A 12,130-nucleotide genomic window follows, 5' to 3' on the forward strand; every position below is an offset into this window, starting at 1 on the left:
TATCACTTTCTCTTCTCACGAGAAAAAAACGCAAACAATCATTGATGATAATGCACTCATGTCTCTTCACAAAGTGCAAATGTTTCATGGTGTCATTGAATAGAAAATGACTGAAAATGAGAGAAAATGATGGTGTCTCACTACCATTCCATTCCTATTCAACGTCGTTTTATTTCGTTTCTATCTTCTTTTTTCTCTTTTTTCTCTTTTCCTTTTTCCAGGTTACATGCACTTTTTCCATTTGCCCCTCCCCTCTTTTATTGTCTATCTATTTTCTCTTTCTCCCTTTTTCTGTCATCATCATCAAGCGTCACGTTTTTAGCTGAAAATGTGCAGACGACGAATAATGTGTTGACTGTCTCCAAGTCGGAAACCAACGTGAAGAAGATGCTCATCAAAGAGTACCGTATCCTGTTACCGATGACGGTACAGGAATACCGCATCGCTCAGTTGTATATGATACAGGTCAGTCCATTTTTTGATTTATTCGGAGTTTGAAACATCGTTGAAACAGTTGTCCATTAGATCAGTTTTCAATTGAAAAGATACAATTTGTTTACTTTTTGAAATGCCCCGGAAGAAATTGTTTATATAATGGTTTTATGGAAAAAGAATTTATGGAATTCTATATTATGAAATGTTGGAAACACTTTCGGTTGGTTAGTTTCAGATTCAGGGGACCACTTAGTTGTTTTCAGTTTCCTGTATTCTGTTCGAGGATTCAAACCGACTATGAGATGATGAATTGTCTAAAGTATTTGAACGATATCAGTTCCCTCGACCCGAAGTGACTCTCCAAAACCTTTTTTTCTTATAAAAATCCATGGTTTGTGCATTACTGTCGAATGAGTCATCACTCTTAACACAAATCATCATTTCAACTTTCTCTTTCTAATTTTCCATCACACTTTTTGAACTTGATCGAGTCTGAACTGTGAGCTTGTTGTGTGCTCAAACACTGTGTTTTGTGACATTCTTTCTGTCATTGAAACCTTTTTCTCTCTATATGTTTGTTCTTTTTCTTCTTCCTTGCTAAGGCGACTTTTCCATAGTTTTTCTCTCTCTGGATATTCCCTTTGTGTATACGGAAAAGCACAAACCGGAGGCGGTATGGACATGGACAACTAATTGATGTAACCGCTTGAAATGGCAACAAATTATTGACGACAAGTGGTCCGAGAATAGGAAGAAATATGGAAAAAAAGAAGAAAAAAGCTTTTAAAAGTCTTGTAATAGAAGGAGCAAGAAATAGAAAATAAAAGAAAAAGCAGCCAAGTGTGAAACTGGATTGCACGTTAGAAGGCAAAAAAAGAACAATTGTTTTGAAATAAAAGAAAACAGAAATAGAAAACGTGAAATAGTCTAGACAAGTGAAGGTACAAAAATTACAAATGATCAGTCTCACTCGTAGTCTTTAGAGATATAAATTGATTTGTTCTTTCCAGTTCCCTACTCAATTAATAATTAACTTCCTACTCTCTTCCGATGCATGAACCTTCGGAATTTTGGGCTTTTGATTGAGCGGACCATGGGATGACGTACCCGAAAGCTCCTCTATTCATCATAAGGATTTCTTTCATGAATTATTAAAAATCATCATAAATCACGAATCAAAAGTTTGATATTTCAGAAGAAAAGCAGACTGGATTCACATGGTCAAGACTCTGGAGTTGAAATAATCAGCAATAAACCGTATACAGATGGTCCTGGGGGAAGTGGGCAGTATACTTTCAAGATATATCATATTGGAAGCCGTATTCCCGGTTTGTTCTGTTTTTTTCTCATTACTTGAATTCCAAATTAGATCAAAATAAGGAAGAAATAGGAGAAAAGGAAGTTGGGTTATGAGTAATTTTTCATCTTGGATTCCCTTAATAATTCACAATTTACTCTCTTTTTTCGCCCACAACAAATCTCAAATTCTTAACTATTTATATATATATATATATATATCAAATTACTGGAAGGAATGCGTTTTTGAACAAAGAATGAGAATTCTAATAGTGAGATGAGCGAATGGGGATTCGAGTTAGATGTTCAAGAAATCTGAGTTCGAATGAATGATCTGTAAATTAGTTTGACTTTCATCTTTTATTTTCATTTATTTTTAGCATGGATTCGGACGGTGTTACCAACGAATGCATTAGAAGCACACGAAGAAGCATGGAATGCATATCCGGTGACTAAAACACGATACTCAACACCAATGATGGATAGATTCAGTCTGGAAGTAGAAACACTTTATTTCGATGATTACGGACAACAGGAGAATGTGTTCAATCTGAATGAGAAAGACAAAGCAAACCGAATAATCGATTATATGGATTTTGTGAAGGACACCATGTCATCTCATGATTATTGTGTTGAAGAAGATCCCAAATTGTATCATTCCGAAAAGACCGGACGAGGACCATTGAATGACGATTGGGTGTCGGAGCATCGGAAGAAAGGATTACCAATTATGTGTGCGTATAAATTATGTAAAGTTGAGTTTCGATACTGGGGTATGCAAACGAGAGCAGAGCGATGGATTCATGATTTGGCGTTGAGAAACACTATGATGAGGGCACATCGTCAGGCGTGGGCGTGGCAAGATGAATGGGTAAGTGAGTGGAAATCTCGAAGGATCATTGATATTTTTTCTTGTTTTTGAGTTGGAGAACATTATAAGAAATCCCATTAGTTTCCGAATGAATCATTTCTAGACTGGTCTCACGATGAATGATATCCGGAAGTTGGAAGCGGAAGCAGCTTTGCATTTGAGTAAAGTGATGGCGGTGAAGGAGAATGAAGATGGAAAAAATGAGGAAAATGATACGGATGAAGATGATGGGGATGCTGTATCCGATGATCTTTATTTTGATTGTTGTGACACGTCACCTATTCCAACACAGAAACCATCGATTATTAGATGGAGCAGTGAGCTGGAACTAGAGATTCAAGATGATAGTGAGTTTTCAATATTCTGGAAATTGTTCATTTTCATTACAATCTTTAAAATTAAGACTCTCCTCCCCTCACCCCACACAATGGTTCCACCGATATTGCACTTCTGATTATGGTATTCCATGGCGACTTCTCTCCTGATAATCCCGCAGACTCCAAGACAACTGACACCAATACATTCGGGTACATTCTAAAGACTAAACAAAAGTCAATCTCATCGTCAATTTTCAGTTCAACCATAGAAACATGTGTCCAACGTCATTATCCCCAGCTTCGGAATCGACTGCACATTGTAAACGTATCATGTGGTTGTGAAATGACTCAAGTTGTTAGTAAACTTGCAAACGTATCTCCAAGCTTTGGACTATTACACCCATCATTATCTCTGATGCTTCCATCTGCCAATCATTTGTATAATGAAGCAGTTGAAGGAACGATTCGCAGAGCAAATGATACATACAACGATTTCATCGCATCCCAACCATTGTTCAACGGAGAAGTTTTTGTTGTTGGAGACTGTGTCGGTGGGATATTTCTATATGAAGCCATGACCAGAAAATGTGATTCGATATCATTCTTAAAGAGGTTATCATCAAATGTTTCCTCGAGAATTATCAAAGAGGATGTGAGTTTTCCACCTGATTCTCAAGTGTTTTCAGTATATAGTTGTTCATTATTTTTCAGCAATCCCCTCATCATTCGATGACTGATATCACAATAACTGATACCTCATCAGTCTCCTCTCACACCCAATCCGTTCGTGATCACTCTTCTCTTCAAAATGGTCATTCTTCTCGCCGATCCGCTCGTAATTACTCCGCCCCACCATCGGCGTCGTACGTGCGTAAGAAGATATCTTTGGTGTCGGTTGATTCTGTCAGTGTGAGTGAAATGATTGGTTTTTGATTTGATTGAAATCTGATATCTTTTGATTTCATTAGTTTTAAGCATCCGCATATTTCTGTACTCTGCATCAGATTCCCTTTTGGTTTTTGAGTTTTTGAATATCCTCATTTATGATTGATTACCTATATATTCTCCCTTTTGGAATGACATTTCACCCTCCGTAGTGTTTCAGTTTGGAGCATCGAGACTCAACTTCCAGCCAAGCACAATATTTCTTCTGGGATGCCCATTAGGATTGACGCTGATGCAAAGAAAATTGGAGGGAGCTGGTAAGAAATTTAGAAGAGAGACGTATAAAACGAACTGTCGTTTCTCAGAAATTGATGGCTTCGATTGTCAACTTTTCAATCTCTACTACCCGTTGGATCCCTGCGGAGCTCGAATCGAACCAGTTCTTGACTCACAACTGGCCTGTGTTCCTCCATATGCTGTTCCAAAGTGAGTTCAATCGGAAATTTATTGTTTATATATAACATTATAGATACCAAAGATATCCACTGGGCGATGGAAAACCGCAAAAGTTTGAAGAAACAATCGACACATCTCAAATGTGGGGAAGTAAACGAATTGATAATCTACTGTATTGCCCACAATCAATGGTTGCACTCCCTTCTTCTGCTCTCCCGAATATTCTTCATGCATCTTATTGGGAATCTTGTGACGTGGCTTCATTCCTCCTCCGACAATTTGTTCGAGGAGAGGAATGCGTTCTAACAACACTTTCATCAAGTATGAACAATATTCCACTTAATATTGATTTACCAACAATGCATTGGAAAAGGAGAAGGACACGATTCAAGGTATCGTTTCGCATCCTTAAAACTCAACAAAATACGCTTTCAGATTGCAAATCTCTCAGCCAATCATAGAGCCAATGACATACTTGTTACTGCTGGAATGGATCTCACCCTCACTGCAAAATTCTGTTATGGACCAATGGATTTGGTTGCATTATCTCGTGAACCAGTATCTGTATTTGTTTGTCCACAACGTGGAGATTGGTATCTTCATGGAGTTTTTGACACGGATTCGCATGGTCGATTGACGATTCAACTGGCAAAAACTCTTCCTTGCGGAATCCATTCTGTAAAAATAGTTGTTCATGGAGATAGATCATATCTTGACACTTTTGTTGCTATTGTTCCACATGGGACTAAATGTGCAGTCTTCTCTGTTGATGGATCATTGACTGCATCTGTCTCAGTGACTGGAAAGGATCCACGTGTTAGACCAGGAGCTGTGGATGTTGTCAGATATTGGCAGGAACAAGGATATCTTATCATTTATCTGACTGCTCGTCCCGATATGCAACAGCGAGTCGTATCTGCCTGGCTGGCTCAACATAACTTCCCACACGCTCTTCTATTTTTCAACAATTCCTTCTCAACAGAACCACTCAAACAGAAATCTCTTCATCTTCGTCATATCGTTGATATGGGTGTCCATATCCACGTGGCATATGGCAGCAGTAAAGATGTTTCAGTGTACACGTCAGCTGGCGTGGATCCAGAACACGTCATCTCGGTGACTGGATCCAGAAGAAGGAATTGTGTACAGATAGGTTAGTTTGTAAGAATTTTAAAAATATAACATGTTTTTGATTTTCAGAAAGTTACTCATCTCACTTATCAGCTTTAAACTCAGGACAATGTACATTAGGTCAACGAATTGAAGACGATGGATTGACACTTTCTTTACATAGGTGAGGAGATCATCCATTTGATTTTGTATTTATTGTCACCGGATTCTATGTGCTAACTGATTCCAGAAACGTACAACGAACACCTTCTTTCACTCCACGTGGTGGAAAGTTTGAAAACGAAAAAGATCGTCGGTAGCATCGTCTTCATTTGATGTTCTAATCCATTTACAATCAATCTCCTGTTCCATCTTTCCTCAATATTTCCCTTTCGAATTACGGATAAAACCTCCCTACATTCCAAAAACAATAATGATAATAAAGCTTCTTTTATTCCATCTCAGGTGTTCTTTCGAATGTTTCTTTACTCTTTTTCCCAGTGTCTTCTTCTAGTTTTCCTCTTCTTCTAGTTGCTCATTTTTAAATTTTTTATTTGTACAACGACTATTCTTTTTCTGATTCAAATCATCCAACGAATCGAGCTTGTTCAATAAAACAAATTGGTTTTTTTGTTGTCTGAATACAAAAATAAAATAGATAATATGAATTGCGAATGGGGGCAAAATTGTGAAATACACCGTTGGAAAGGACATCAAAAGCCGACTATATCACGGACTATATCGGTTTAGAAAATGAAAAAAGATGGGGGAAAAAGCTCAATTACAGATGATGGTGTTGAGTGTCTAGAAGATTTTCGAAAACTATGACCAGAATGGAAACGAGAATTTCAGATGGGACGGGATTTGATTTTGATTAGAATTATTTAATTTTTGGTTTGGGGTTGCATGTTGCTTTTTACATGAGAAACGGATGGATAGAAACAGGGCAAAAAACGTCAAACAAATCGGTGAAAAACAGGAGAAAATCACAGAGTTGGCGGAAAGAAAAGGGACAAAGCACGGCCGATTTTGAATAGAAAAAAATGACGAAAACTGACAAGAATAAGGAAGCGTCGGAATGGAGAATGAACACTTGTTGTCGGCTGATATCCCGTTTGAGAAGAGAAAAAGATGAATGAATTGGGAAATGAAAAGAAAAGAATGAAGAGGTAGAGGGAAATAGTTGGAGCAAAATGAGCAACTATGAAAGCACACATCGACAGCAACCCGCTGATTTCCGTTTTGTCAGGGTTTCTGAAAATTTGAATTGATATGTTGAAGGAGAAGTATTAGTTCAAAATGTATTCCAAAAAATTGCTTTTGTTTTTCAAGAGAATCTCGAACCCTTCAGTTTTGATTCCGTGTAAATCCTCTTCCCATGAGAACGATTTGCTACCCTTTTGATGCCCTTACGATTCTCGTTTTTGTTTTTCAAACATTCAAAAACATGTTTAACCCAAAAAAATGGAAATACATACGAGTACAACACCCTCATACTCAATCCTCTTGGGCCCACCAGCTCAACCCTTTTCATCATTAATATTTCCTAACCCCATATGGCATTTTGTGTGTTCATTCAAATTAGGTCAATTTCACTCTTGTCTCGTCTTGTTTTCACCTCAAAACACCTGCCAAATCTCGTCATAAACGAATAAAACTGACCACTTGAATTAGGTTCCGGCAGATTTTCCCTAGTCACCAAATGCATTACTGTCGTTTTGCCGGGCATTAATTGAAGTGCGTGGAGTGTGACTGATCCGTGTAAAAATCGACCGTGATAAATGAGTTTCAGCATCTGAGCACTTTGTACTTTGTCCTCGTACCATTCTGAAAAATACCAGGGTCTTCACGTGATGTAGTTTTCAGAAGAAACGGTGGTTTGCGTGCTTATTTCCTTATAGATTCCAGTGAACTTTCTTTACTTTTTATTCGGATGTTCTAATTTTCGAATAGAAATTTCATGAGAAAGTTTCGAGTTTTGCAACAACACCGGTCTTTTCTTTTCTCATATATTTGCAGACATGACCCCCCGAGGCAAGAAATAAAAGGGATCGGTCTGTTGTGTTCCTTCTTCTTCTTTCAACCCCATAAGCCCATTTGTAGTCTTTCGGCAAACAATTGTCTCTTTTCTCTCTTGGACAACATCTCTCTTCGAAAAGAAAGAAATAATGAAGCAAAACGAGACGGAATAGGATTAACACAAGTTTTAGAAGAGAGAAATGAACGTATTGTTCAGAAAAGGCAGGTCACTTACCGTCCGGCCATTGATCGAATACCATTTGTGTTACATCGTGAGCTGATGTTAATGGATGAAACTCGAATTCATGTGTTTTTCCGCTTACAAGAATCAGACGAAGTGCCACCTGCAAACGAGCAAATAATCATGATGATGATAATTTGGAAGAAGTTGTTTTGACATTTCGGATTTGACATTTGTTCTTTAATTTCTTTCTGGAAATTTTCACGCTGATAAAATTCAGCAATTATCGAAACAAGCTAGACTAGTTGATTTTCAGACATTTATATTAAATATGTATATAATTCAATAGTTGATTTCAGAGCGATTTTCAGATTAGGCACCTGGACTTAAATTTGACTCATAGACAACAACAAAAATTCATTTTCTCGAGTAGAAAAAATAGTTTTCTACGGTTCGTTTTATTCATCAGAAAAATCAAATAAAGTATTTTCCTTTCCCATCTTTTCAATATTCCAAGTTTTCCCTCGACTAATTTCTACATCCATCAGTAAATGTATTCAGTAGAGCGCGCCTTTATTTATTTCCATCTGAATGTTGTTGTTGTTTCTTTCCTCTGGTTTCGTTTTTTTTCGTACAGCTTTCCCTTTGTAACCAACAAAAACATATTTAAAAACTAATATTTAGTCAGCAAAAAAAGAAAAACGTTTCAATCAAATTCCTTTCAGATATTATTTTTTTTCTTTCGGAAATGAAAACTCACGGGATCAGCTTGTGAATCGATCGACTGCTTTGCACTCATTTCTCGTGCTTCTGAATATTTTCCCAGATTTCGACGACGTCTTCAGAATCCGTTTCGTCGGTTTTGATTCCCCGCGCGGTCACCCTGTAAAACAGAATCGATTGAAACGGAAAGGTGAATGTGCGGGAGAATTGAATAGAAAGGACGAAGACGAAGAAGAAGGAAAAGGGCTAATTATATTCGAAGAAATCTTCTGGTGGGAATGAATTAGTTGAGGAGTAGAAAAATAAATTAATAAGTATATTTGACTTCGAAAGTATCTTGTTATTATTGACACCAAATAAAGTTGAAGAAGTAAGTAAAAAGACGAAAAACAAGAAGACGAAGAAGACGATAGAAGAAAGAGAGAAAATTTATGAGCGAAGAAAATGAGACGAATACTGATGTGGATGAGATGAGGTGAGTTTGTGAAGAATATTAAAAAGAAGAAGAAAAATAAGGAGTAATGACGTGGCAGGAGGGGAATAAGCACGTGTCAACTGACAACTTACTCAGAAAGGCGGAGAAATGGAAACTCTCACTTCGGAGACTGAGTAAATATTGCTAAGCGACCGGGAGTGAGATTCAAGAGAAAAAGAGAAAAAATGAAAGTGGTTTCATATAAATTGATTACTAATGAATCACTGAATTCTTTTTTGATAGATTCTAAGATATAACTGGAAAACAACAGAAAACAAAGGATTAGAGATCTTTGATTCAAATAACTTTGAAATTTTATGTTACAATGTACTTGAATGTTCTTATTGTGATGAATAGAAACAAATAAGAACATGGATGGGTTTCTCTCATTTAAGAATTTTTTTTCAACCAATTCCAACTTCTGACGTCTTCAGAATACAAAACAGAAGAGCACACCAGATGATTCAAACTAATACAAACCCGTCTGTCTCAATGTCTGTGTTTTGAACGTTCGTACAATTTCTTCTTGGTTTTTCTTTTCAGAAACTAACTTGTGACTCACAAATTAGAAAAAAAAGAAGAGAAACTATTTGGTATTGATGATAAAACACTTGACTTTGAGGGTATGTTTCAGTATTTTGTGAAGATAAAAAAACAAGAAGAAAATAGATTCGTTGATGTTAAACAAGCGAAGTTCTACTTTCTGTTTTTGAAGTTTTGTTGAGAAAAAAAGAGAAAAAAGAAGAAGAGATACATTGATAAAAAGAACAGAAACAAAAGTTTAACAGTATTTGAAAAGAAGACAGAAACCAAGAGAAAACCAAATCTCGTGTACATTTCAAATGTTTGCCCTTCTAAAATATTTTTCTTTTCCATAAACTTTTCGCAAAGATCGCTGCTGTCGAGGAAGTAATAAAAAAGCTTTTCTCTCTGCCTACTCGAAAACAGAATTCGAGGAAACGAGGTGATAATGGGCGGAGCTTGTCCGAAAAGGACACGCTCAAAGATAGAGGACATCGACCAAGTGAACACGAAGAACTTCAGTCTGATGACTCAGGTTACGTGAAAAAAGGAAATTCTAGATGTTTTAGTTTTAGTTATAGATGTTAGAAGTTAGAGAAGAGAGGAAAAGAGAGATAGAGAGAGAGTTTTGATGACGTGGCGTTTGTCTGGAAACGGAGACGTTGGTTAGGGCGGAAAGAAGAGGAATGAAGCTGTATGCATGGGCAAAAGCTAGCAGCTAGCAGATAGCAAACTCAGAAATAACATGTTGACGAATTTTTGTGAATCATTTGGCGCGAAGAGAGCATTTTTCTGGTTTTCTTATTATTTTCATATTTGGTGTCCGATTTTTTTGAAAAAAAAAGAGGGAGTACATTGGAGAATAAACTTGACTGAAATTGATGATTGACCTCAAAAAGTGAAAAAAGGTGACGGTTGTGAAGGGAGGAAAGGAACAGTGGACACAGTGAAAACGGGTTGGCGCCCCCTGGAGAAGACGAGATGCGGGACGAATACTTTGGTTTTGACAACGACGGAAACGACGAAGAAGACGTAGACGTAGAAGAAGAAGAAGGAGAAGAAGAAGTAGAAGAAGAAGGCGACGACGATGCATGGTGCTACTACGCGTTCTTTGTCGAAATCTGGGCGCTCTCATAGAGGGAAACACTTCAAACACTTGAGGTAGAAGTGGCCCGTGGCACAGGTGTATGTGTGATTGAGGATGAGAGGAGGATGAATAAAAAAGAATTGATTAATGAAAAAAAGATCGAGATTGGAAGGAAAAGAGAGAAAGGAAGGAGGAGGAAGCAGTACGTGGATTCAGAGAGCATTATTCCAGTTTGAGATCAATGTCGAAGAAATTGCGGATGGACTTGCTGAATTTGAGCTGGAGGATTATAGATAAGAAGGTTATTACCGAGAATTCAGAATCCATTCAAAGAAAATAGTATAAAGTTCGAATTCAGCTAACCGATATCGAACCGTTCTGTTTTACCCAGCATAATATAGCACAAATAAGAGGGATTTGATCCCAAGAGAGTCATAAAATCCATTAATTGTCACGCCCGACTTCTCTATTCCTAAACCTCCTACGACGTCGTTGTGATTGGTGTCTGGAGAGCTATGATGCAAGCAAATAGGAGCACGAAATCACGCGAAAGAATCTAGAAAAAACATAGTGATGTTTAGTTCTGAATATAAACGATCAAGCTTAAAATGGGCGGTTACAGGTGATATCAAAAATTTTGGAAATAGAAGAACTCAGAGATTACATTGTTGATCTCTTAAAATGTTTCGGTCCCTCAAATGGTCAATGGGAAAACAAATAGAGGGAACTGATAATAAAAAGAGGAACAGAAAGGAAATTGTTTGATTAGAGGGGTTATCAGGTTATCATCACACTCTAAGCCACATCGTTCGAGATGGTGGGAACATGGCAATTTGATAATGAACTATGAGAAGAAGAACGGAATGATACTATTTGAATGATGAGAAGAAGTGATATGTCTATTTTAAAATGAGATTTCTTGAAAATTTCTGTTATTTTGAGATAAACTGTTATTTATTTCACTTATTGTGCTCTGTGAAATCTTGAAAACTTAATTCCGGTCTACTAGAGTAAAAACGATTCGCTCGAAATCAGGGGCTTTGCGAAATCTTATTTCTGTTGCCGTTTTCATTGAAAAGCGTGGTCAGTCATAACTGTACTCCGAATACAGAATCATCCAATAAAATATAAATCTCTCAATAGATTTTGCGACCGCCAGTCATCATGACGACGACTAATACACGCATACATAAATGTAATAATTCAGTGATTCTTCGGTCGAAAATGAATTCAGAATAATGCTTCTTCTTCTCCTCATTTGTTCTCTCCGTCTGTTGCCGACTGTGCAATGAAGCGAAGAATGAATCGACTTGTGTTCTCACTTGATTTGGCAGGCAAACCTATTCTCTTCTTTTAGGTCAATCAGTTGGATAGATAGGCGTAGAAAAGAGAGAAGAGACTTATAACAATAACAAAAAGAAGTGACAGAATTCGCAAATTTCATTGGAACAATCCGTCCTTTTCTGATGTTTTGGAGGACGAGAAAACTGAAAAGTGGAAAGAAAAAGAAAGAAAAAGGCGGTAGTTTACTCCCACTGGAACTTGTTTATTAAGAGGGGAAAAATAATTTTTTTTTTCTTTTCTAATGAGTCAGAGCAAGAAATCTTAAGAAAATATGAGAATGAATTATTCATGAGAACGTAACTTTAGGAAATTTGAGAGGAATCGACTTGGGCTTTTTCGAGAATGAATTTTACGGAAAGAGGCAGGTGAATAGGGGGAGGAAAAAGAAATTTAATATTTTTCTGAGAAA

At 37.1% G+C, this 12,130-nt stretch overlaps 2 protein-coding genes across 2 annotated transcripts; one reads left to right on the forward strand and one right to left on the reverse strand.

Annotated features, from left to right (window-relative positions):
- Positions 1-387: 387 nt before the first annotated feature.
- Positions 388-5,690, forward strand: GCK72_009716 (uncharacterized protein; the record flags this gene model as incomplete). Its single annotated transcript, XM_053727503.1, has 13 exons — positions 388-465; positions 1,631-1,763; positions 2,112-2,602; positions 2,706-2,949; positions 3,006-3,129; positions 3,178-3,571; positions 3,631-3,828; positions 4,025-4,121; positions 4,170-4,290; positions 4,334-4,652; positions 4,696-5,413; positions 5,461-5,554; positions 5,621-5,690. 13 exons carry the CDS (start codon positions 388-390, stop codon positions 5,688-5,690), a joined length of 3,081 nt encoding a protein of 1,026 aa, XP_053587080.1.
- Positions 5,691-6,946: 1,256 nt separating this feature from the next.
- GCK72_009717 (uncharacterized protein) lies at positions 6,947-7,649 on the reverse strand (the record flags this gene model as incomplete). The annotated part of the gene is made up of 2 exons (XM_003113299.2): positions 6,947-7,197; positions 7,625-7,649. The coding sequence occupies 2 exons, from the start codon at positions 7,647-7,649 to the stop codon at positions 6,947-6,949; spliced, it is 276 nt and encodes a 91-aa protein (XP_003113347.2).
- Positions 7,650-12,130: the final 4,481 nt, after the last annotated feature.

Source organism: Caenorhabditis remanei, chromosome III, assembly GCF_010183535.1.
Source record: "Caenorhabditis remanei strain PX506 chromosome III, whole genome shotgun sequence".
Lineage (NCBI taxonomy): Eukaryota > Metazoa > Nematoda > Chromadorea > Rhabditida > Rhabditidae > Caenorhabditis > Caenorhabditis remanei.